Source organism: Sebastes umbrosus, chromosome 6 (genome assembly GCF_015220745.1).
Source record: "Sebastes umbrosus isolate fSebUmb1 chromosome 6, fSebUmb1.pri, whole genome shotgun sequence".
Classification (NCBI taxonomy): domain Eukaryota; kingdom Metazoa; phylum Chordata; class Actinopteri; order Perciformes; family Sebastidae; genus Sebastes; species Sebastes umbrosus.
Window position 1 is genome coordinate 24,500,451 of NC_051274.1, and position 24,912 is coordinate 24,525,362.

Genomic DNA, 24,912 nt, shown 5'->3' on the forward strand with positions numbered 1-24,912 from the left:
GTTGCCTGTTGGGCTCGAGTTTGCCATGTTATGATTTGAGCATATTTTTTTATACTAAATGCAGTACCGGAGGGTTAATGGACAATATTTGTCATTCTTTTGTGTTGTTAATTGATTTCCAGTAATAAGTATATACATATATACATAAGCATATTTGTCCACTCCAATGTTGAGAAGAGTATTAAATACTTGACAAATCTCCCTTTAAGGTACATTTTGAACAGGTAAAAATGTGCGATTAATTCTTGATTAATCTCGATTAACTATGGACAATCATGCAATTAATCGCAATTAAATATTTGAATCGATTGACAGGCCTAATTCTAATTTACTTATCTACACTGTGTGGAAATTGTTGACATGATCAGGTCCACGTAAAATTACAACCATTATAACAATGAAAACCAGTTAAGTAAAACAAAATACAGCCGTTGCAACACATATTGGTAAGTTGGAACTACAAAGTATAGTTTAGTTGGGCTTACTAAAGACAGTTGAGTAATGTATAGGTCCAACTGTTAAGTTACATTTACATCAGCGTAATGAAATCTCTTTATGTTGGCATTAATCAACACAGTTAAGTAAGGCAAAAGAAACTGCATTTTGTTGAATTTATGTTGGTCAGTTTAGTCAGCTGGACACTGACCTAATAATTAAATCTAAGTTGATTGGATAATGTTGGAATAGCCTAAAACAGTAGTATTGTTTGCACATAAATCAGTTATTGCCATCTTAATAATAATATTAAATTATATCTAACACAACTCCGTTTGCTGGAAATTGTTGAGATAACTGGATTAAGTAAATCAGCAAATTATTTTGTTGAGTGTTACGGTAGGTCAACATGCAAAAGTTCATCTGTAAATTGTGCGTTACAAGAACAAATCAAAGAAAGCTTTCATTAGTTTTTTTAAAGTATTTTTTATTATGACAAGTCAAGAAAATAAATGGTGACATTATATAATTTTTGGTATCAAACAACAGTGATAAGGCTTACAGTAAGTATTTCTGAAAACACAATGCTGACGTCCGGTGGTTTTAGTCAACTTCCTCAATAGTGGGGCCCTTGGAGCTTCCTCCTGTCTTGCTGCCGCCGCTTCCTGATGGCGCTGCTCCCTGGTACAACTTGGTCACAACCGGCTTGCACACCTTCTCTAGTTCGTTCTGCTGATGCTCGTACTCGTCTTTCTCTGCCATTTGGTTGTTCTCCAGCCAGGAGATAGTCTGGTTGCACTTGTCAATGACCACCTTTTTATCTTCCTCGCTAATCTTTCCTTTCAGGTTCTCGTCCTCGACGCTGCTCTTCATCTGGTAGGCGTATGACTCCAGTGAGTTCTTCGCTGCGATCTTCTCCCTCTGCACGTCGTCCTCGGCCTTGTACTTCTCAGAGTCCTGTACCATCCGCTCGATATCATCTTTGCTGAGGCGGCCCTTGTCATTGGTGATGGTGATTTTGTTTTCTTTGCCGGTGCATTTGTCGACGGCGGACACGTTCAGAATGCCGTTGGCGTCGATGTCGAAGGTGACCTCCACCTGTGGTACGCCTCGGGGAGCAGGAGGGATACCTGCAAGCTCAAACTTCCCCAAGAGGTTGTTGTCCTTGGTCATGGCTCTCTCTCCCTCGTACACCTGAATCAGCACACCTGGCTGATTGTCCGAATACGTGGAGAAGATCTGGGTCTGCTTGGAGGGGATGGTGGTGTTTCGTTTGATTAGAGGCGTCATAACTCCGCCTACGGTCTCGATGCCCAGTGACAGGGGAGCCACATCCAGCAGCAGCAGATCCTGGACGTTCTCTGAAGTGTCGCCCATGAGGATGGCAGCCTGGACCGCTGCACCGTACGCCACAGCTTCATCTGGGTTGATGCTCTTGTTCAGTTCTCTGCCGTTAAAAAGGTCCTGCAAGAGCTTCTGGATTTTGGGGATTCTTGTGGAGCCGCCGACCAGGACGATCTCATGGATCTTGGACTTGTCCAGCTTGGCGTCCTGCAAGGACTTCTCGACTGGCTCCAGTGTTCCCCTGAAGAGCTCTGCATTGAGCTCCTCAAAGCGTGCCCTCGTGATGGAGGTGTAGAAGTCGATGCCCTCGAACAGAGAGTCGATCTCGAGGCTGGCCTGGGTGCTGGAGGACAGGGTCCTCTTCGCTCTCTCGCAAGCCGTACGCAGTCTCCTCACCGCTCTCTTATTCTGGCTGATGTCCTTCTTGTGTTTTCTTTTAAATTCCTCTACAAAGTGGTTGACCATCCGGTTGTCAAAGTCCTCCCCGCCAAGGTGCGTGTCTCCCGCGGTGGCTTTCACCTCAAAGATGCCGTCGTCGATGGTCAGGATGGACACGTCGAAGGTGCCTCCGCCGAGATCAAAGATGAGCACGTTGCGCTCTCCTCTTTTACCTTTATCCAGGCCGTAGGCGATGGCTGCTGCCGTGGGCTCGTTGATGATCCTGAGGACGTTCAGTCCAGAGATCACCCCGGCGTCCTTGGTGGCTTGCCTCTGAGAGTCGTTGAAATAAGCTGGAACTGTGATGACTGCGTTTGACACCCTCTGTCCCAGGTAGGCCTCAGCAATCTCCTTCATTTTCACCAGGACCATGGAGGAGATTTCTTCCGGGAAGAAGTCCTTGGTCTCCCCTTTGTGCTCCACCTGGACTTTGGGCTTCCCATTATCGCTGATCACTTTGAAAGGCCAGAGCTTCATGTCAGACTGGACGACGGCGTCGCTGAACTTTCTCCCGATGAGCCGCTTGGCGTCGAAGACGGTGTTGGTGGGGTTCATGGCCACCTGGTTCTTGGCAGCATCTCCGATGAGCCTCTCTGTGTCTGTAAAGGCCACATAGCTGGGCGTGGTCCTGTTGCCCTGGTCGTTGGCGATGATCTCCACTTTGCCATGCTGGAAAACCCCGACACAAGAATAGGTGGTGCCCAGATCAATGCCAATAGATACTCCCTTAGCTGAGGACATGTTGCTGGTTGCTTTAGAGTTCCTAGAAAAAGGCGGGGGAAAAAAATCAAGTTTTAATTTTTTAAAGCTACACATGAAAGCACTGATCACTGATTAGTCACACTGATAAAATGTTTGTAGTGCTACGATTTTTTTGTCCATCTAATTAACAAAGACAGACATTAGAGGTGCAGTTAAAATTAAAGGTGACTGATAACATTTCTATGTAGAAGAATAATTAAAAAAAACATAAAACATCCACTGAGCTTTTAGAAAGGTGCTGACTAAAGTATCGCTTTTCAAAAATATTATGATTGTGAATTAATCATTTAAAAAATGTTGGCAGGTCAAAAATGAATGATTTCTTTATGTTTAAGATATCTGACGTTTGGTTCCCACTTCTAACAAGGTGTCCAGGGACTGAATGCTATCAATAGCACCTTTAAGTAAACACTGACTGAACATTTAGTTTAATCTAATGTAATTGTTCTACTGCGAAAATATAAATATAACAGATGTGAACTCTTTTGTTTTATGTATTCCCTAAATTAGAATTTCTTTCTATATTGAAAATGTCTCAAACCACACGCTTGAAGTCCTTTTATATACTCAAATTCAATTGTTTCTCTAATGTATTGTGAAATTAACTTCATACCACAATAAATAAAGACATAATACAAAGCAGAATTGATGCATTATTACTGATGAGTTTAGGGAACTAGTGGATTAAAATAATGCCCGAGGATGAACTCTACACCATCTCAGATATGCTCCATTCAAATACATTGAACAACAATGGGAAAATAAATTGCTACTTACTTTCAGCGATGAGCTTAAAGAAGTTGAAGGATCTCAGCAGTCTCCTTGAGTAGCTTCCTTTGCCTCTGTGTGGTTCTTCTTAAACTAATGTCTGTACTCACTTGGGCCTGTTGCTTTTATAGTTGTAACCAGGTTTCCAGAAGCTCCTAGACTCCCCGCCCTCCTCCTGCTCCTCCAAGCTCAGTGACTCATCTGTTAATATTAGTGACTAATGCAGCTGGCATGGTGCGAGAGAGCCGGTGAATATTCCAGAGCGGGACAGCAGTTTGACGCTCAGCCAGCGGGGCTGACGGCAAGGGAACACAATGTAGAGAATGTAGCAGTAAGGCACACTGAGGGAGGCATGTGGAAGTGTTAGCAACCATGAATACAGGCTTTATCCCTTAAAATAATGGACTGTAACTACCCAACCACTGATCTAAAGAGGCCTCTCTGTTCAAACACACGTTCAAAGTCACTTTTCTCTGTTAAAAGTTTCTTTATTGCTGATTTCTTTTACATACATAGTATACACATTTTGATCACATGAAATTTTACTTTAGGTGACCCCGTCGGATCAAATTAAGACAGCGACAATCATATGGCAAACATAAAAGTCTAATATTTTCTCTCAACACATATAGCTCGTACATTAGAGTTACAATTGAAGCAGTGGAAGGAAGACATGAAATGCACCACTAATAGATGTGGCTTTACAAAAGAGGAATGCTCATTTAATTAAGGTCAGTGCTGATATTTACGTGTTGCGAATGATTTTAAAAAGGCACATTCATACCACGGCCTTAAAGGTATTATCCAGTTAGAACACTTTATAAGCGACTGCTCATCAGGGAGACAGATCTCAGAGGGAAACTTGGTTTTAAATGAGGGAAGTTATAGTACTTTGAAATATGTTTTTCAGTACTACCTTTTTAGGAATGCACACAGCCTGGTATTCTTAACATAACATAACATCTTAATATGTTGTTGGCACATAAAACATCCCTTTGGTTTGATTTATTCAGGAGGAGCTGTGGGTGTTTTAGGATTATTTTAAGGTGAGTGTTGAATGCCTACGCCAAGAGTTTGAAATGTAAAATGCACTCAGCCTTTCACAGCCTATAATAAATTCTTATAATAAACAACAAGTGATATATTTCATCACTTTACTTGTAATAAAAAAGTGTGACTGGATGATACCTTTTAGGGCGTGTATGCAGATACCATTCAATGAGATTAATTAACGCATGTAAAACAAACATTTCTAAAATAATGTACATTGTAATACAGAGTTTGTTTTGGCTCAGCCCAAACCCCGGCTCGTGGAATGTACTAATAAAGTCTTAACGTCATCGACAGACAAGATAGACATGGTACCTGTCCTGTTCTTACGGCCATCATTTGGCACAGTGCGTAAATAGGGTAAACAAACGAATCAACAACTTTATGATCTAGTAACAGAAGCGTAAATAAGTACGTACACATGAAAGCATGCAAGCAGGCTTCTCTTTTAAACACGCGACAAGACATGTAAAATGTTAGTTGGTTATACAGCGTATGTTTCCTACATGTCTTATTCTTCATATTTAACACTATGTCTGAAGTGCTATTAATAAGTTACATTCAGCATAATTAAAATAATTCCTCCATTTTGTAGCAATTTAGAAAATAAAATAGATATCTCTGTTTATCCCAGGGCAACTGTTGAGGATCACAGCATCAGACACTCTCGTTAATACCTGTGAACAAAACACACACACATCATAAAAAATATATGAGATGCGAGACAAGTAAAGATAGTGAAAGATATACGGTATGTGGTGAGAGCTACCTGTAATAGTTCGGTTTGAAGGGGCCGTTCTTGTTGAGGCCCATGTACTTGGCCTGCTCGTCAGAGAGCTCTGTCAGGTGGGCGTCAAAGTTTGGTAGGTGCAAACTGGCCACATACTCATCTGGAGGAAAGAGACAGATAGAAATCTAAACTGTTTGGAAACATATTTGTTCCTGTGGACATTACATCACTGGATGGTGTAATGTTTAGGTCAAGTCACAAGGTGGCAACAATGAGCAACAAACTGATATACACGATCATTATTCTACTGAATCTATAAATCCAAAATCAAAGGGCGCTTTCACAAGACATAGTCCGTTTGGTTAGTCCGAATCAGAGTGAAATTCATACTTTTGGTTAGTTCTCTATTTAGCTTTGGTTCGGTTTCACAGTGTAGAAAATAAAGCAAATTTAGCAAAAATAATTTGCCGAGCTGGCGTTTACGAAGGAGCGAAGAGAGCTGCCACTTCTATGCAGGGAATCGCAGACTTTCTATAGAAGTTTTTTCACTTTGGCTCGGCACTGATCGACTGTGCTCACGAATCCCTTCTCCTCCAGTTTATCTCTAATTACTTTATAAACATCACTGTTTTTGTGGATTTTGTCTATTATGTTCTGTGTGTTCTCTTTAGCCCAGATGTCAAGCAAACATCAGAAGTCCGCAGAAGTCCAAGTCAGTCCTCTCCCACTCATGTTAACCTGTCGTTTACCTGTGTCCGACTCAACAAATGACCGCACAGGCAGCCTGTAATTCCCTGCATTTTAGTTTGCAAGACCACCTCTCGCAAGCGGTCTCGGACCGTTTGTTTTGGTCCGCACCAGAGTGTGATTACTGCGTTCACAACTGCCCAAACAAACCGCACCAGAGTTCGATTAAAACGGAATAAATGTTGGCTTGTGAAAGTGCCCTAAATCAAATTTCTTTCTTACCCATCTTCTTGGGCAGGAGATACACATCCTGTTTGTAACGCCCCTCTGGAGCGTTGAACAACTCAATCAGGGCCAGAGCCTGCAGACAACACAGAGCACACAATGGTTGTAGGACTCACAATGAGTTACACGAAACTACATGTTACTACACAACAGCAGGGTGGCGTAGTAGTGAGAGGGGAAACTGTCCTCTGTCTCCACAGAGAGAGGGGCCAAACTACTAACCTGAGTTGTAGCAGTGATGGACAACACAAACGTAGGCACTGTGGAGCAGCTCAGGTTTAAGAGGCGGCCCTGAGAAATAACAGAGTATATACATGAAGTGCACTGGAGAAAGTGACACAATAAGGGATAAAACATGAAAGTATGCTGCTGCTGTATGAACAAGATGTAGTCTGAGTTTATAGGCAAAAAGTGTGGGTTTAAAAGTGGTAGATTTTAAGGGGCACCATTTTGTAAAGATGTATCGGGCTGTAGAGGGACATTACCTCTGCAAGCAGAACAACCCTCTTCCCATCGGGCCAGATGATGTGATCAACCTGAGAGCGAACCCTCTCCCAGGTCAGCTCAGGGCTGCGCAGACTCGCCTAAACACATAAAAGACAGGTCAGTCCTACAACTGCATGACACGTAGAAATAAAGAAAAAGTACAGGTAGAGAAACAAAGGTGAGAGGATTTCATGCAATACAAAGGGGGGCATTTATTTGTCAATATAGACCATAGTACACCGTGATTGACCAATCAGATTTGAGTATTCAACAGAGCCATTCCAGCACTCGTACAATTAAAAACACACATTACCACATCAATCTCAGTATTGGAGTGTCCCATATTGCAGACGATGCAGCCATTCTTCATTCGGTCAAGCTGTTCTCTGGTGACCACATTCTTGTTACCTATAAAAAAACATTATAAACTGGAATTACTGCCTTGTGGTTGCACGCCTCCGCCAACCAGTCAAGTTGCAGTTTTCATCCAATTCTGTCCAAAATGTCCTCACTTCATCATTTTATCCTATTGGACATTTGTGTGAAATTGTCATAATTAGCTTATGAATTCTTGAGTTATGGCAATGTGTTTTGTGAGGTCACAGTGACCTTTGACCACCAAATTGTAATCAGTTCATCCTTGAGTCAAAGTGGGCGTTTGTGCCAAATTTGAAGAAATTCGCTAAAGGAGATCCTGAGATATCACGAGAATTGGACGGATGGGCAGACAACCCGAAAACATAATGCTTCCGGCCACAGCTGTCGGTGGCACGGAGGTATAATAAAAAACAGTAATGTGATGTGTAAACAGAGTCACTGTGAGAGTACAAGTGAGAATAAGTCATGATTGCAGAGTTTCAGAGTGCATCGGTTTCTGTTCTAAGAATGGATTTACAGCTACATGTAAATTGTCATCTAACTAACACACAGACCCAAAAAAGCATTTTAGCATTCAGATGTAAAGTCTTTTTTTGACCTAAACTGGGATATTTAAATGAGGCGCGCTTTTGTAAGCTGGAAACACTGAGATTATCAAAGCAGAAGTAATGGCTGTCACTACATGGGGCTCAGTACCAGTGCAAGTTATCACCACGTCCATCTGCCGGATGACCTCACTCAGCTTGACCACTCGGAAGCCGTCCATGCTGTGTGGATGCACACGGAGATATTTCCATTAGTTTAAGTAGCACAAACACAGTGAAAACAATTTCAAACACATTATGGAAATAAATTGTCTTTGGTGCACAACATAGAGACAGTGGAGCACAACATGGAGCCAAGCTCAATGCTATCTGACTCACCATCCCTGCAGGGCACAGATGGGGTCGATCTCTGTGATGCACACAATGGCTCCGAGGGCTTTTAGAGCCGTGCAGCAGCCTTTCCCCACCTACACACCACAGGGCAGTGCAACAGTTGTAAACAGAAATCTACAATACATGTAAAAAGGTCAGCTGCAGCAGTGGAAATTGTTATTCTATCAAAAGTGAGATTTTCTTTTTTATGTGAAATCATAGAATGATTCACCTCTCCATAACCACACACGACCACTTGTTTGCCTCCAAACATTATATCTGTGGTCCTCTTCAAGCTGGCAGAGACAAAATGACACACACTCTTTTATCCATCTGCACGACTCAAACACAGAAACAATGGCTGTTTTTCTGGATGATGATTTAATCCTCCTCTCACCCATCCAGGATAGATTCACGGCAGCAGTAAAGGTTGTCAAACTTCTGCTTGGTGACCGAGTCGTTCACATTCATGGCGGGGACGCACAGCTTGCCAGCTTTAGACAACTGGTACAATCTGAGAGGACACAGGAGGAAACATATTCAGGCACACACAACACACATCGACAAACTGAGTTTGACCTTGTGCTTTCCGGAGTGTTTAGCTAATTGAATCCATTGAGAGTGGTACATGCACAGCTGCTGTGACCCGCAGTCCAGCTCTCAAATAGGCTCCAGTCAAACCAGACCAGTGACCTTTTCAATCTAGTGTCAGTGTGTATTAATACTATGACGACTTATGTAACTGCTTTCGATGCAGACGCAGTATGTATCATTCATCAGGATGCTTGGTTTGCCTCCAGCTCAGCTCCATCTAGAGGATAAAATAATGTAAAGACCTCACGGAAGAGGATTGTGTGTTTTCATTCTGCACTCTCTGCTGTGTCTCTTCAGGTGCCGCCCTCCTCCTCCTCCTCCTCTGTGCAGCTGCAGTGGATGGATGTACGCGGCTGGCCTCAATCACCCATTAGGGCCGGGTGTTTGAGAGGCCAGGAGAGACAAACGAACAGAGCCATTTGGCAGCGTTTCAAGCTGTGTGATGGGTGTCTATAGCCTCGTTTCCACCGCAGGAACATCACCCTGGAACTAAGAAGCTTTTGAGGAACTCGTTGCATTTCAACCGCAGGGTCCAGGGTCTAAATTAAGTTCCAGGGACATTTTCCGGGGTCTTTTTACCCCCCAAAAAGGCCGTGGTCAGGGGGGTAGCCCTTTCTGAAAGTATAGGAGCTTTCGGGATGGGGTTTGGATGACAGTCGCTGATTGGTCAAACACACACTATGCCGCTGCTTGAACGGCTGTGTCATGTACTGCTTCATTCATAAACAAGGTATCTACTACAGTATCTATTTAGGACCATCACCTCCCCTCCGAGGGGAGAACATGTTGTACCGGGGTCGGTAGTGGTTCCCTTTGGGAGTTTGGGAGTGTGTTCCTTGATCCTGTGCCAGAGTCTTTTAAGTCAAGACTTTATTTGTTGTTTCTTTGTTTCCCAGTGTCGCTTTCTTTTGTGGAAAGGAGTTTTCAGTTGGTTGTGAGTTTTATTTGTGATTACTAAATTCCTGCTTGGCTCTTTCCTTGGGTTTTATTTCATTATTACTCCCCCCATCTTTGACACTAAACAGTGTCTTATTATGTTCAAATCATCTGAGCCCAAAGTGAAGTGCATCATTTAAATAAACACAAACTGCACTGACAGAAGAGGAACAGCAGTCACATGGTCAAACTTCCTGACAGTAACTGGGATATAAACATTGTGAAAGAGGTCGAGGATACTGCTAACTGGCATGAAACCTAACATGATTCACCTTTGTTTGCAATGTCCAACAGTTGCTCTAAATCTCACATCCTTATTTATGAAAAGCTTATATTGCTTTGTCAACCTCCTTTAGTTCAGTTTAGAATATTTTCTTGTTAATGGGACACAAAATGACCATAAATTATAAAGTATTGATTAATACTAACTAATAACTCAAAAATATTGCCATAGTCTTTATGATTTATAGTCCATTACGGGCTGTCATAAGCTGTGCCACAGACATGTCGATGTTTTATTGGATGGCTAAAAGATAAATTCTATTATTCTGATATTTTTGGCCATTACTGGCAACAGTCATCGCTTTCACACTTTACTCACCAACATCAAATAGAGTCCCTGTGCCTCAAATGGTGGCCAAAACTACAAAAGGGTGTACAAAAATGTTTCCTTCCTTCCTTTTAAACCCCCAAACTCATCAAATCTAAGCCCCGTCTCACCTGTGCACTCCAGTGACACTCTCCTCCACGATGCCCCGCACCTTCTTGAAGACACTGGGATACTTCTTGTATACCCAGTGAGTCAAGTCTCCGCCATCATCCAAGATCTGAGAAAAAAACACAACAGAGTTAACAGCATGAATGATAACCACCACAATCTATCACAGCACAGATAGAAGACAGAAATAATATCAGTGTTAAATTCATCATGGGATGTCCAGGTTGGTACCATATTAGCCTGCCAGCCCTCCGTGTTGACACAGCGATCGATGCACCACCAGAAGTCGTCCTCTGACTCACCCTTCCATGCAAACACAGGGACCCCTGCAGGACACAAAACACACACACCTAATGGCAAAGACAGACAGCAGAGGAGAGGAGGACTGGCCAGCAACAGGTCCATTAGGGGAACATTACACGGTGAACGCACATGCACAGATGGGCTGCTTTACAAACATTAGGGGTCATGTTTTATCATAACACAAGATATTTCAAACTAAATCGAAAGTAAATGAAACAATAATGTTTAATGCATTGTAGATACCCATTATGGTTAATCTATAGACCTATAACTGGCTTATTTTTTAAACTATCAGAGACCTAAGTTGTTATTTAATTGTAAAAAATATATATGTTTTATATCTAATGTCAATAAATCCACAAACAATGACTATAACTTCATAATACTTGACAATGGTGTTCTTCTTGCCATTTATGAGCTGACTTTCTGATGAGATTAGGTGCAAACCAAGTGGCAAGAAAACATTTCACATGTAACGCTGGCCTTAGAGAGGAGAGAATCTTACTAAATCGCAATATGGCATACTGCAATTTTCAAATTGCAAGAGGGGCAATATTTGTTTAAGGCAAAATGTGTGTCAAAATACCATTTTAAATTGAATATTGTCGTGCTGCAGACTACATCGTATTCTACAGACTTGAGAAAACATCTTTGTTTGATACAGATCTCTGCAAAAATCACACCATAATCATTTTAATTTGTTTTTCAATGAAAATGAGAATAATGATGCAAGATTTATCATTCCCTCTAATATCGCAAATCATATCACAATAGCAATATCCGTCAAAATAATAACATATTTTTTAAAAATCCTGCAGCCCTAAATCATACCCGTTTCAGCGAGAGCAGCGGCCACCTCATTCTGAGTGGAGTAGATGTTGCAGGCAGTCCAGCGACACTGAGCCCCGAGGGCTACCAGAGTCTCGATCAGGACCTAAGAGAGAACGAGGGGATATACAGATACATGAACAGGTACAAGAGGTAAAGGAGGGAAGATCTGCAGCGAACACAATGAGAGGACGTACTGCAGTCTGAGCAGTGATGTGGGTGCAGCCGACTATCTTTGCTCCAGCCAGCGGCTTCTCCCCCTGGGCTCTCTTTCTCAAGGAGATCAGAGCAGACATGTCTGGAGAAGAAAAAGATTGAGCGCAAGTTAGTGGAAACTGAAAGGATGTAAAGGTCAGGTTTAGAGAGAGAAGAATGATGGGACATTTTGAATACAAAAATAAACCCTTTCTGCAAGGTGGACGTGCAGTAAATGGCTATAAAATTGAGACTGATTAAACAACCATGTCAGCAACAGCTGTTGCCGTCCAGGCTGCAAGCCTGAGGAACACTCGTTGAGCATGCACGCCTACGTGTCCCTCACATGGGCAATGTAAACAGCCAGAGAGACAGATTTGCAGCCTGGGAGTATACAAAAAAAAAGTATGGAAAAGAAGAAAATAATAAGAAGTGAGGAATAGAACTGAGAGAAAGAGCTCCAGTCATGTATCCAGAATAATATTGACACTGCCTCGGCCTTATTTTGAAATCAGGAGGAGAGGACGGTTATCAAATAGTGTCTAAGCAGCAAAACAGACGCAATGTGATACGTCTCTGAGAACAAAGTCACAACAGGTAGCACAGAGCTCTCTTTGTATCAATGGTAATGATAGAAAGTCTCTTGTCTTGCATCACAATAAAATCACAGAAAAACTGTGAAACCAACATTTAAGATTGATACTATAATCTTTGAAACACCGGTGTGCCCGGCAGGTCAGATATACCTTGCTCTGCGATTTCAATTTCCCGGCGGCCGAATTCGGCCTGCTTGACGTTCTTGACGCAGAAGTCGCTGCTGCCGTGGGTGTTGACCTGGGCTTTGTCCCGGGGGGAGGTTTCATCATCGGAGCTGTCGGTGTAGGACGCAGCTGTGAAACGAAGAACACAAAAGGTCACTATTGTGGAAAAGCACACAAAAGAGCCAATTATGAAATATATACTTCAAATCCATTGTGAGTAAGGTGGAGCTTGTGCGTGCGTTTCCTGCATCTTTGTGTGTATATACACAGTATACTGTACATGGATGTGTTTATTGCAAACAAGAGTGTCAAGCTAGACTGATAATTGTTTTTTGAGGTCAATACTGAGTTTTATATTTGGGCATTTGAATCTGATATTAATTAGGGATGCACCGATCAAACTTTTTCAGTACCGATACCGATACCTGGGCTCTGGGAATCGGCTGATGCCGAGGACCGATCTGATACCAGTGTTTAATTAATAAGCTGTATGCCTCACTCTGTGGAAGTGACTGGGATCATTCTGTTATGTGTAAGGCAACACCAGACTTGACATAAACATTGATTTCCTAACTTTGTAAAACAAAACGTAACAAATAAATACATAGATATAAATTTACTGAATTGTTATTTATTCTTAAAATAAATTGTACACCAACAACATGGTAAGAAATCTTTAAAATTAATAGGAATTACAATTCAAGTGTAAACCTTTTAATTGCAGCAACAAATTGGTCAAAACTTAAATAGTAATTCAAATTCCAGCATATATTATATATATAGTATATTCATATAGAATAAAATTTAATAAATCGGCCCCATTGTCACCGATACCCGATCCAACTATTTGAGTCGGTATCTGACCGATATTTGGTCCGGTATCAGTGCATCTCTAATATTAATATATCAGCCAATAGCAATTCAATAAATAAAACACGTAATATAAACAGCAATCTTGATCCTTTCTGATCCCTTAAATGTGTTACATACATAGTGAGCAGGATTATAGCTCTATTTGTGTATATGTATGTGCTTTTATGCTTATATGTGCTGCATTTTTGGATGGGTGTACATACTTCATTCCAAAAGATGATATAAAGGACATACCATAGACGAATACAATTCATCAGTTTAAATTAACAAAACAAACTATGAATAATAATGATCTTCAATCTCAACAGCAATCGTTCATAATCACTGTCAGTCTGTAAAAACACAGCGGGTGTTTATAGTAATATCTCCTGGAAGTGGATTGAAGCGTTCAGTTGTGTCGTACCTGAGCTGTAGCTGTCTGTGGAGGACTGCGAGATGGACCGTGAGAGGGAGCGGCGGCCAGCCTTGGTAGGGTACTTGCTGAACTCTTGTTTGTCCTCAGTGTTCGCAAACTGGATCTGGAGAGAACAAAATGGAGCACAACGTAAACACAAAAGGCAAACTAAATCTAGATATTGCTGACTTAGGACTTTTATTCTGTCCGTATGCACTAATGAAGTGTCAACAATGAAAATCAGGGGAGCGAGGAAGAGCGAGGAACATAAAGTACCGTCACACTTGAACACACTCCGTTGTATGCTTTAGGTAATTTGTTCACACTAGTTTATATTTGGCCTCATTTTGCTGCTTCAGCCACTAAAGCTGTCCTTTCAAAGGTAAATCACCTGAGTGTGTTACAGTAAATCACAGGTGGATCAGGAAGAAGGGAGCTGAGGCCTATTTTTAGATGCCCCCGCCCTCCTGCTCTGTGATTTATGCTTTGTTCAAAAACACAGGCTTCAGTTGTCGGTGTGGTTCGTCGTGTCAACCCGACCCTTCAAAGGGCCCAAGATCAAAGACCTCAAACACATGAAGTGGAGCAGCACACACACAGCTAGCTCTGCTATTTTACAGACCAGCCTCTAACGAATGATAGATTCAAGTCTCAACTGTCCAGTCTTTGGGGTTACGTGCCGTAACAAACCACACAAGTTGATGCAATTTTTAAAAATCATTAAGCACCTTGTGCAAATTTGACTTTTATCACCCTGAAACTGTAACAATCCGGCTGCACCAGCAGACAACAGTCAGCTGTCAACATTAGAAACAGCAGGGAGACCAAACCCTCAGGTCCTTTAGTAAACTGGGTCACATATAGGACAGTGAAGAGTTACACTCCAACAGACCTATCTAGCTACATTGATCCTGACAATAATTACAAAAGCAGAGAAGTCCGAAACCATACCAAACTAGACAGAAATACTTTATTTTCACATGCGTAGAAGCCCAGGTGGGCTGTAGCTTCTACTGTGCGTACACCTGGCACTGCAAATGAATAAATAGGCCTGTAAGAAAGAGACAAGGTCACAGGTAGAGGAGTTACTCAGCATTTTTCCTTAAAGGAACAGTGTTTAGGATTTCTGGGGGATCTATTAGCTGAAATGTAATATTCACGACTATGTTTTCATTATTGTATAATCACCTGAATCTAAGAATCGTTGTGTTTTCAATAGCTTAGAATGAGCCTTTCATATCTACATAGGGAGCGGGTCCTCCTCACGGAGTCCGCCATGTTGCTCTGCCATGTTTCTACAGTAGCCCAGAACAGACAAACTAAACACTGCGGCTGTATCCGAAACAACATACTGCACTAGTAGTACGCACTGATTTGGCCAAAATGTAGCATGTAGTATGCGGTATGCAAACAAAAACAAAATCTCCAGTATGCCAAAAATACTCGGATGTCGTACTGATTTGGAAGAAATCTCCAGTATGCATCGGACCAGCCTACCTCGCCTACAGTATCCCACAATGCAAAGCACTGGAACGGTACAGGCTATGGTCACAACAGCAGCCAAAAACTGCACTTCACTCTGAAAATTTTTGAGGCAAGAAATCAACTGTGTAGATTTTGAATATTGGCAGTTTTACGATATTAGATGGATAATTGATTAGATATTCAAAGTTGTATTTTCGATAATATTGCAATCGTGGTACGAGTTTTGTCCAGCGCTTTAAGAGCTGATTTAAAGGCTAAAGCCTGGCCTAGCATACTGCAAAAGAAATGGCTTTAACTGTTTAATGCTGCATACTACTGAGGAACGCAGTATGCAGTATGTACGGTATACTGTGTTCGTCAGTCGTATGTAGTAGGTGGTTTCGAATACAGCCTGCTCTTTCACGTTTTTACATTACCTGAAGGCCACCGTAGTTCTCCGACACACTTGGAAAGGGAAGAGTGAGTGGAGGGGTATTCAGTTGATTGCAATCTGCAACCACACCGCAAGATGCCACTAAATCCTACACACTGCTCCTTTAAATAGGAAGTCTGCAGGTGAGTTTAGTTTTAGATCCTATGACTTCAACTTTCATTGATCTGTTCCAAGACTCAATGTCTACTGCAGGTTTAGCAACATTTTCTTGCATAAAAGAAACGTTTAAACCAATAGGCCTTTTTCACAGAACGTAGGAAGCAGGAAAAGCACAGATGTAAATAATGAAATTAATGATGGTTGAATCCATTTAGCTGCTTTGATTTCAGGTTCCTGGTATCGTGCATGCTGGCTCACCGTCACTCTCACTGGAGCTGTTGTTAGTGTTATTAGTAACACCTGTGCTTTTCCTACTATGACAAGTCAACATGTCTGCTGTGAGAAAGGCCTATGTTACCTTGATGTTGCTAAAACCCTGATGAGGACCTGCTATGCACGATCTCTCTCTGTTTTCCAAGAAATCCTACAGGTGTCTTGTTGGGTCAGTGGCAAGTGTGTTGGATCAAATTCAAGTTCAAACTTTGTCCTTCTCACACACTGTATAATGTCACAACATCGTATAATGTTATGCAGCAAAGAGTAGACTTTCAACATGCACATTCACACATTTTTTTTCTTGAATTATTTCTACTTGTATTCCTTCATTCTTTCCTTGTCATGGCTGTTGAGTGAAGCTATTTTGGAGTATGTTTTTTTTATAATATTAATGTTTTTATATTGATGGTTTACATGTACTTTTATGGGTGGAGGATGTTCACAGCCCCTGTAACCCATTGAAAGGCCTTATACTTTCTAATTCCTGATCATCTGACTTATCCAAAAAAGTTTTTCTTAAATGGTAGTGTGAGATTGCAAGGTCATCCTTAAATTTCTACACAGCTTTATTCTCCATAAATACTTGCTTTGCCTCAGTGATAAATCCATCATTGAGACAATGCTGTGGGGTTTTCTTGTTCTCTTATTTTAAATGTCCATAGAATGTGTTTGGACTAAAAACTAAGGTGCAGGCCAGTGGAGTTGACACAACACACAGATGATAAATCCGGGAACACATAAATGCCAGACTAACAACAGTGAGCTGGGTAACATTTGAGTAATATGGACATCACGCCCACAACCATGTCTTATAGGTCAAGTTTATGACATTGAAGAGACATTAAAGCAAATGTAAAGAACTGATTTCCACTGTCAAACGTATTAGTGAGAGGAGTGTCAGCTCACAGCTGGGTGAAACTAGTGCATGACTCAGTTACCTGGTAGTTACCACACAGACGTTAGCGGAGGCCGAGGCTGATTGAATGGGGTTCGTATGGTCAGCACCAACATCATTTGTGATCCCTAAGGAAAATAGCTTAACACAACCAAATACTTCTGCTTTATATGAGATGAAATGGGTACATTTTCACCTCAAATTTGAAAAACATCATGGTTACTGCTGTGCCATTCATTTAAAATGAAAGTAGGTGTAGCGTAAGTGGCTAAAACAGTAGTAACTGAGTGTTTATATCTCCCAATCCCTCTCACCATGAGCAGTGACATCTACTGTGTCAGCATAATGAAACTCAAGAAGCTTGTGAGACAGTTTGAAGTGAGGAGATCTCTGCATGTCTCTGTTTTCACAATTGAGAGTGCGCTCTGTCTCACCCACTTGCAAAATAGTTCTTTTATGTTTGCGTTGCATCAATTTTTTACACAGTCGCTTGAATTTCTGCATTGTTCTTCAAAATCAGAGGCTCCTTCTCTTGTGGTTGAAGCATTAAGGAAAACAAGAGGTTAATCTGATTAATGATGAAGTGTTACTTAAGGCACTCTTGCACAGTAAACTATACTTCTACCTGCATTTCAGCTGAACTTTTCCTGTGTGGTCTGCATCATTGCATAAGATAAAGCATAATTCTCATTCAACTGCAAAGAGAAGAAAACTTATGACATGATAAAAGTACACATCTGTGTGTGGGATATGCAGCATCTTTATGAATAAGGGTGCTGGTGGATGAGTGATGCATTAGCAGCGACTCACCCGTTCTCTCGTGTGCCCATGTTTGTGTGCCATGGTTGCCCGTCACTCTCCAGCTTCCCAGCCTACTTTTCCTGTGCCTGTGTGTCCTCTGTGTGATGGTACTAGGTGTCCCTGATGCTATTATCCCAGAACACTCCCAGGCAGAGCCGGGGGGAGGTTCCCACCTATTATCATGATTTCTAATGGCCAACCTGGAGAGAGAGAAAGAGAGAGAGGCCTAGAGAGAAAGGGGAGGATGATTCCCACTGAGCCTCTCTCTCTCTCTCTCTGGTTCTGCCCTTGACAACCAGCTGCTAAAGTCAGTAGGTTGTATTTTATAATTTATTTATTTTTTAAGTGCTGAGAGAGCAAATGTCAGGAAATTCAGACATGTACAGTACATATACACAAACATGAAAAAAATCACATACACACACATCTGCTGCAGCTTTTACTTTCAGGCTGTACTCCTGATTTGGACGACTAAATGAAAGGGGATTGACGGGAGGAATTAAACCCTGTTTCCATTAGCGGCCCATCCAGTCCCATCCTACAGCTAAAAATACTCTTTCTCTCCTAGATAGCAGGCCAGGTCACAGACTTAAGCTGTGGTGTGTCTGTCAGCCGGCAGTGTAAAGGGTTCAATATGGGCCTGGCATAAGGTGACATTAACTACTTAGCCAGACACCACTAGTGCTCTACAGCGCCATCTAACTGAGAAGACATACGGGTGATTTTTCAAATATTTAATTGAGTGAAAATGGTGAATAGACAGTAAAGCTGTGAGGTGCAGCAGGTGTGAAGTTCCTCAGACAGGTGTAGCTCTTCCTTTGGTGCGCAAAGGCGTCTGTTCAGATCAACGCATGCATGACGGATTATGTGGTGTTGTGAAAAAAACATACAGCGTGCTAATCCTTTCTCCAGAACTACGTGACCTTTGGCAGGAACTATAACTTCTACTTTTTTAACATGCACCTAAATCTTCAAAGTATATCAAGATAACCCACAACCATATTTCATAAACCGACCCAGCCCTACCATCTTTAATATAATTTTGTTCCTAAAATAATTGTAAAAATGAGAAGAAAGTCAGAATGCTGATGACAAACACTGTAGCTTAACTAGCCTAGAGAGATCCCTTTTTAAATACCAAAAGGCAGCGCTGAGAAGACAGCCGGGAAACGATGAAACTACTCAGTAGGGATGTGTTATATTTCTCATCTTATGGTGACTTTTCCCTCAATGTTAAAAGGTCACACAGTACTTTACTTGTGTGGACTATGGCAGACTGAGTTACTGTAAGCTGCAGGGGCTTTAAGTTTGATATGTTGAGTTTTTAACCCAAAGCTCTGAGGCTGAGGTGAGTAAATCTATTTTTACATCATTTACTGCACATTTCCACACCTTTATTTAAACCTGCCAGCAGGGGGGGGGAGAAAATCTGCATTTGACCTTCATGAAACCCTGTCATAATGTTGTCAGACAAACAAGACGGGATATTAAAAAAAGGGTACCAACATTTTGGAGAATCTATGTAAAACAGCCCACAGGGAGCAGATAAAAATGATGATGATGCATGAACAAATTCACAGTGAGTGAGTCCAGCTCCCAGGGGGGCGTATTGTGTAACTGCTGGATGGATTCAGAGAGCGAGGAGGCACACACACGCACACACACACACTCGTTTCATTTTGCAGCATTGATTGTTTTTGCTCCCTCAGTAGATTATGTGACAAGGCAGCAGCCTCATAACGTCAACAGACATCCAACTTTTTTTTTTTTTATGTGTGATATTTTCTAGGATTTTAATTCATTTTATCTTTATTTCCAAATCATTTGCAGTATTTGTTTTACTTATTCATTGTTTCCATGCAAACAGGTGGCTCCGTTTGACACCAGGCTCTCACATTTATTCATAACACGCTGCTTTGTTTTCAGAAGCGGAGTGCACATTCCTACCATCCAATATGTTTTCAATCAGGCTCCCTCGGGCGATTCGCGGTCCACACATTATTGCCTCGTCAGACAGGGGGTCTGAGCTAATATTCTGGAGTCTGTGAGCCCCGCTGCTGGGAAAATACATATTTTTATTATGCTGATTATTTTGTCCACCTCTTGGACATAGGCCTACTTCAACTTTGATCGCAAAGGCAACTGCACAAGACAAATCATTTTGAATAAACACTGCTGACTTGTAACAATTAATGGTACATCATTATACAATATTAGCCCACTAGTAAAAGCCAGTTTGGTGAAGGTCACATTTTGTAGTTTTTTTTAGATTGTTAGAGATGTTCATACAAATATATGGTGATTTTTAAGGCTGTGTTTATTTGTTCGTTAGCTTATTTAACAGGGACCATAGACTGTATATAAGAAGTGGACAAAGTCACCGTGACGGCACCCATCGGTTTGTGAACTAGTATTTTGAAGCCTAGAGTTCTGCATTTTGGCTGTCGCCATCTTGGTTTTTGCAACCAGAAGTGGCAAAAGAGGGTGGAGCTAAGTACAACCGATCGCTGAACAAGACATTCTCAGGCGAATCAAAAAGGTTATAATTAACTTTAATAAACTGAAAACACACTTTGAAAGGGTTAAAGTTCCAAGACAAAAACACGGACAACTTTATGGTCTATTTGACTCTAAATGGGACCAGAATTTACTAAATGAAGAAGACTTGAAACTAGCGATTGAGACCATAAACTCATGTTTACAATGTTTAATGAGATAATAAATCAAGTGAGAAGTAGGGTCATTTTCTCATAGACTTCTATACAATCAGACTTCTTTTTGCAACCAGAGGAGTCCCCCCCTGCTGGCTGTTAGAAAGAATGCATTTTAAGGCACTTCAGCATTGGCTTCACTTCTCAGACCTGGAGGTTGCCCACTGGGAGGGACCATATTTTACTTAAATGGGACTGTCTGCTTGTGACTAGTTGACTTCCTCTGCCACCACAGTTTTCCTGTGCTGGGTACATGTTATCATGGCTTCTGAAATTTATCTACTTCCCGCATTTCATAATTATACAAAGCTTGTGACTCATTTATAATAATAATAATAATAATAATAATAATAATAATAATAATAATTCAAACAACTATTGAAACTCACAACTAATAAGGCCAATGAGTCAGGTTATCTGAACACCAATTATGTTTAACAGAGGTCTGATGATCACCATTTATGAAGGCAACAATACAGAAGTACAAAGATGTCAATCATGATCAACATAAAGCACACAGCATCAAGAGGTGTGGCAACCACTCCTCACACTGCATGTGAGATTTAAAGGTTACATAAAGCTCAGCAATCTGTGCCCACGTAGCAGTTTTGTCAGCCACGACAAGCACTGTGTGATTATTTAATGTGTCATGTAGAACCCAACCGATACTGAATTTGTGAGGCTGGTATCAAGATTGCAGTGACAGTAAACAGTACAAATGAATACAAATGCTGAATATCTGCTGACATACATGCCAGTATACCTAGCAATATTTTATATACAGGCCATAATATTGACATGGATCAGTTGTGTCAAATACAAACAGAGTGCACCAGGCCTAACAAGCTAAAGGTCACCTTGAGGGATAGAAAAGACGCTCCACAATTTGGTCCGCAAACGTGACGGTATTATGGTATCAAAAAGCTGTGCCTTTAATCCGCTGTCTGTGTCATGTTTATCTGCCGCCTTTTGCCAGCTGTTACACACCGTGGTGGATCTGTAATGAGCAGCCTCCTCAGGGGAGTCTTTCACTCTGATGATTGTTCTGTGCCGCTGTGCAACAGCCAAGAAATTCAAGGTATTTTTCTCAGGACCTTGTGCTGCTAATAAATTTCTATCATGCTGTTCTTATTACTAATAATGACGATGCCCACACACACACACACACTCCTGAACACATTTCAGATTGATATCACAAACACAAGAATGATTCACTGATAGACATGATTCATCTTTACAAATTAAATTTCTACGACCTTCCAACACCTTCAAAGAATCATTGCTCTGTGACGGCAATTTGTGGCGGATTGAAATTTTTCAGAAAGCAAAGCCAACACCTCATTAAATACCACATATGTAGCGTGCAAACTAGAGATTGACAGATAGTGGATTTTTAAAGGCTGATATAATAACGATAGTTAGGAGCAGGAAACCTAATCGGCTACTTTTGCATGCACTGTTTTTAATAAATCTGTTTTTTATCACTCCGAATTTAATAATTCATAAGAGAATATCCATAATAATTCATGAATGGATGTTTACGTGGCTAGGTTATTTGGAAGAGAGAACGCCATATTGGTACAGTAAGCAAGTTAAAGTAACAGTGAATGATTTATTTTCCTCCCTATCTGCCTGTCTTGCATCTGGGATGGGATGCCACAACGATAGTTTGTAAAACCGTCCTATCTGCTCCGATTAAATCGGTCTATCTCTAGTGCAAACCCCCTGTCTAGGCTCAGGTATGTTAGGCCAGTGGTTCTCAACCAGGCGTCCTTGAGGGGATTCCAGGGGGTCCCCAGAAAAATGGGGAATAGTTTATTTTCACTATTTAGTCACTATAAAAGTGACGTCAATGTGAGTAAGAGTCATAAGAGTGACTAATCTGAACATAGGGTTTCACTTCCTCCGCTGTAGTAGACACAGCGGAGGAAGACACCATGTAATAATCTTGTCCTCTCTCTAGGTTCCTTGGTGGAGAGGAAGTCTTGTTGCTCAGGCTCTATCTGTTTGGTGACGCCTGGAAGCTGCTTGACATCCTCCTGGATCCATCTCTTCACATGGGGGGTCCGTGACCTTATGTGTATCAATTTAAGGGTGACTTGACACGAAAATGGTTGAGAACCACTGTGTTAGGCCATGTATTACTTCACTTTTGCAGGGGCCTTGAATGAGAGATTTAAGAGCTCAACTTGGCTTTTGGTTGCTTCCTGCACACAGGATGTCGGCATGATGTGTAGACATTGTGAATATTAATAAACAGGAAAGGCTCCATGAAAGGCAGATTTTTTAACAATAATCCAGTCTCCATGAAAGCTCTTTTGGAAATTATATGTTGTAACCCCAGTAAAAACAATGATTAGATAACATGTGAAAGCTTTGTGGCCTAACTTCTCAGATTATTTAGACTATTATTATAAATGGTGAATATTATTTTTCACCTGGCAGCTTGGCTTGGAATAGAGGGATCTCTCAGTGTGACACTGCAGCATCACATTTAAATAAACATGAAGATTGATTTTTTTTAACAATAATCCAGTCTCGATGAAAACTCCTTTTGGAAATTATATGTTGTAACCTCAGTAAAAGCAATGATTACATCACATGTTGAAGCTGTGAAAGCTTTGAGACAGATTATTTAGACTATTATTATAAATGGTGAATATTATTTGTTCACTTGGCAGCTTGGCTTGTAATGGAGGGATCCCTCACAGTGTGCCACTGCAGCATCACATTTAAATAAACAGGAAAGGCTCCATGAATAATAATAATAATAATAACAATAATACATTTTGTTTATATAGCGCTTTTCTGGATACTCAAAGACACTTTACACAGATAAAATGATCATAAAGGCAGATTGTTTTAACAATAATCCAGTCTAGATGAAAGCTCCTTTTGGAAATTATACGTTGTAACCTCAGTAAAAGCAATGATTAGATAACATGTAGAAGCTGTGAAAGCTTTGTGGCCTAACTTCTCAGATTATTAAGACTAAATGGTGAATATGATTTTTCACCTGGCACCTTGGCTTGGTTTAGGAATGTAGGGATCCCTCACAGTGTGACACTGCAGCATCACATTTAAATAAACAGGAAGATTGATTTTTTTTAACAATAATCCAGTCTCCATGAATGCTCCTTTGGAAATAATACATTGTAACCTTCAGTAAAAGCAATGATTAGATAACATTTGAAAGCTTTGTGGCCTAACTTCTCAGATTATTAAGACTAAATGGTGAATATTATGTTTCACCTGGCAGCTTGGCTTGGCTTTGTAATGGAGGGATCCCTCACAGTGTGACACTGCAGCATCACAGCTCCATTAACCTCTATGAATATACATGATAAGTCGACACATTTGACTGTACTGGCCTTGTACTCTTCACTGCAGTACAATGCGTACACATGTGCCTGTCTACAGTCAGTACACCACACAGTGTGTCCTTGAGTGATGGCTGATGGCGAGCATCGCCGTCTTTCTTACCTTCTTGACGGATTTCAGTGTGGGGACTGCGGTGAACGCTGCGGAAGGAATTTCCCCAACGTTCATGTTCACATCGCTGCTGTTCTTGCTGACAGTCATCGCCGAGTATTTCTCCGCGACGTTTTCCGTCTCTTTGACATATTTCGTGGCTTGTTTCACCTCCGCCTTGCTGTCCACTACCGAGTCGGTCATCTCGCATCCAGGTAGACGTTAGGAGACTGTTAGTTAACCGTTGGAGAGGAGAAAAGAGAGTTCAGCCGTTAGAGCCGTTAGCTTTAACCGTCCGTCCGTCGTTAAGCTTCGTGGCTTAAAAAAAAATGAGCGAACCGTCGCTGGTTGAAGCACTTCCACTAAGCGCGGAGCAATAAGTCACCTACTTTAAGAGAGATTAGCCTGTTACTACTTTCTATAAAGAGCTGCACTTGTTTGGGTCCTCTGGTCTCTGCTGTCATCCAACAGACAGCAACATCTCCTGTAGGAGGAGAGAGGAGAGAGGAGAGGAGGGGGTTTGTTGAGGCTGTCACCTGAACTCGTAGGCAGCAGTGTGTGTGTGTGCGTGTGTAGGCGGTGTTCATCCAGTCAGCAGCGCCGGTGCCGGTGCGGAAGAATATGTAACGGCTGCTGAGAGGCTCTCTGAGAACACTGGGTTTCTCTTAATAAGCTTTTGTTAATTACATTACATTTACTAGTCGTTACTACTTGTGAGTCGGTGCGAGTGTAACCTAGATGTTCTGTTTCAATAGATATAGCTGCAGTGTGGACATGTCCCGCCTCCGCCTCGCTGTGATTGGCTGAGCGTGGTACCAACGTCTGAAATCTACAGCGTCTGATTGGCTGAACCTGCTGG

General features: G+C 41.5%; 2 protein-coding genes across 5 annotated transcripts; both read right to left on the reverse strand.

The window, feature by feature from the left end:
- Positions 1-901: 901 nt before the first annotated feature.
- hspa1b (heat shock protein family A (Hsp70) member 1B) lies at positions 902-3,907 on the reverse strand. The gene is made up of 2 exons (XM_037771730.1): positions 3,757-3,907; positions 902-2,980 (listed from the first exon to the last, which is right to left on the reverse strand). Exon 2 carries the CDS (start codon positions 2,956-2,958, stop codon positions 1,039-1,041), a length of 1,920 nt encoding a protein of 639 aa, XP_037627658.1. The 5' UTR covers positions 2,959-2,980; positions 3,757-3,907; the 3' UTR covers positions 902-1,038.
- Positions 3,908-4,214: 307 nt separating this feature from the next.
- Positions 4,215-24,583, reverse strand: ahcyl1 (adenosylhomocysteinase-like 1). 4 transcript variants are annotated; one of them, XM_037771732.1, is made up of 18 exons: positions 24,443-24,583; positions 24,066-24,283; positions 13,892-14,006; positions 12,601-12,744; positions 11,857-11,957; positions 11,663-11,765; positions 10,760-10,854; positions 10,531-10,637; positions 8,678-8,794; positions 8,513-8,576; positions 8,287-8,375; positions 8,060-8,130; positions 7,299-7,393; positions 6,985-7,083; positions 6,722-6,790; positions 6,497-6,575; positions 5,567-5,687; positions 4,215-5,474 (listed from the first exon to the last, which is right to left on the reverse strand). In XM_037771732.1, the coding sequence occupies exons 2-18, from the start codon at positions 24,255-24,257 to the stop codon at positions 5,468-5,470; spliced, it is 1,668 nt and encodes a 555-aa protein (XP_037627660.1). In that variant the 5' UTR covers positions 24,258-24,283; positions 24,443-24,583; the 3' UTR covers positions 4,215-5,467. The 4 variants fall into 4 exon arrangements, with proteins under 4 accessions (XP_037627660.1, XP_037627659.1, XP_037627662.1 ...); XM_037771731.1 differs by having other exon boundaries at positions 24,066-24,583; XM_037771734.1 differs by lacking the exons at positions 24,066-24,283; positions 24,443-24,583 and adding an exon at positions 17,881-18,024.
- Positions 24,584-24,912: the final 329 nt, after the last annotated feature.

What these genes read in the sequence shown, in the direction of transcription:
- hspa1b (XM_037771730.1), bottom strand. Translation starts at nt 2,958, where the DNA reads ATGTCCTCAGCTAAGGGAGTATCTATTGGCATTGATCTGGGCACCACC.
- ahcyl1 (XM_037771732.1), bottom strand. Translation starts at nt 24,257, where the DNA reads ATGACCGACTCGGTAGTGGACAGCAAGGCGGAGGTGAAACAAGCCACG. An exon ending in GGGTTGTTCTGCTTGCAGAG is followed by an intron (nt 6,791 to 6,984) that starts GTAATGTCCCTC and finishes GTTATTTCTCAG; the next exon opens with GGCCGCCTCTTAAACCTGAG. An exon ending in TCTCCTGCCCAAGAAGATGG is followed by an intron (nt 5,688 to 6,496) that starts GTAAGAAAGAAA and finishes TCTTTCCTCCAG; the next exon opens with ATGAGTATGTGGCCAGTTTG.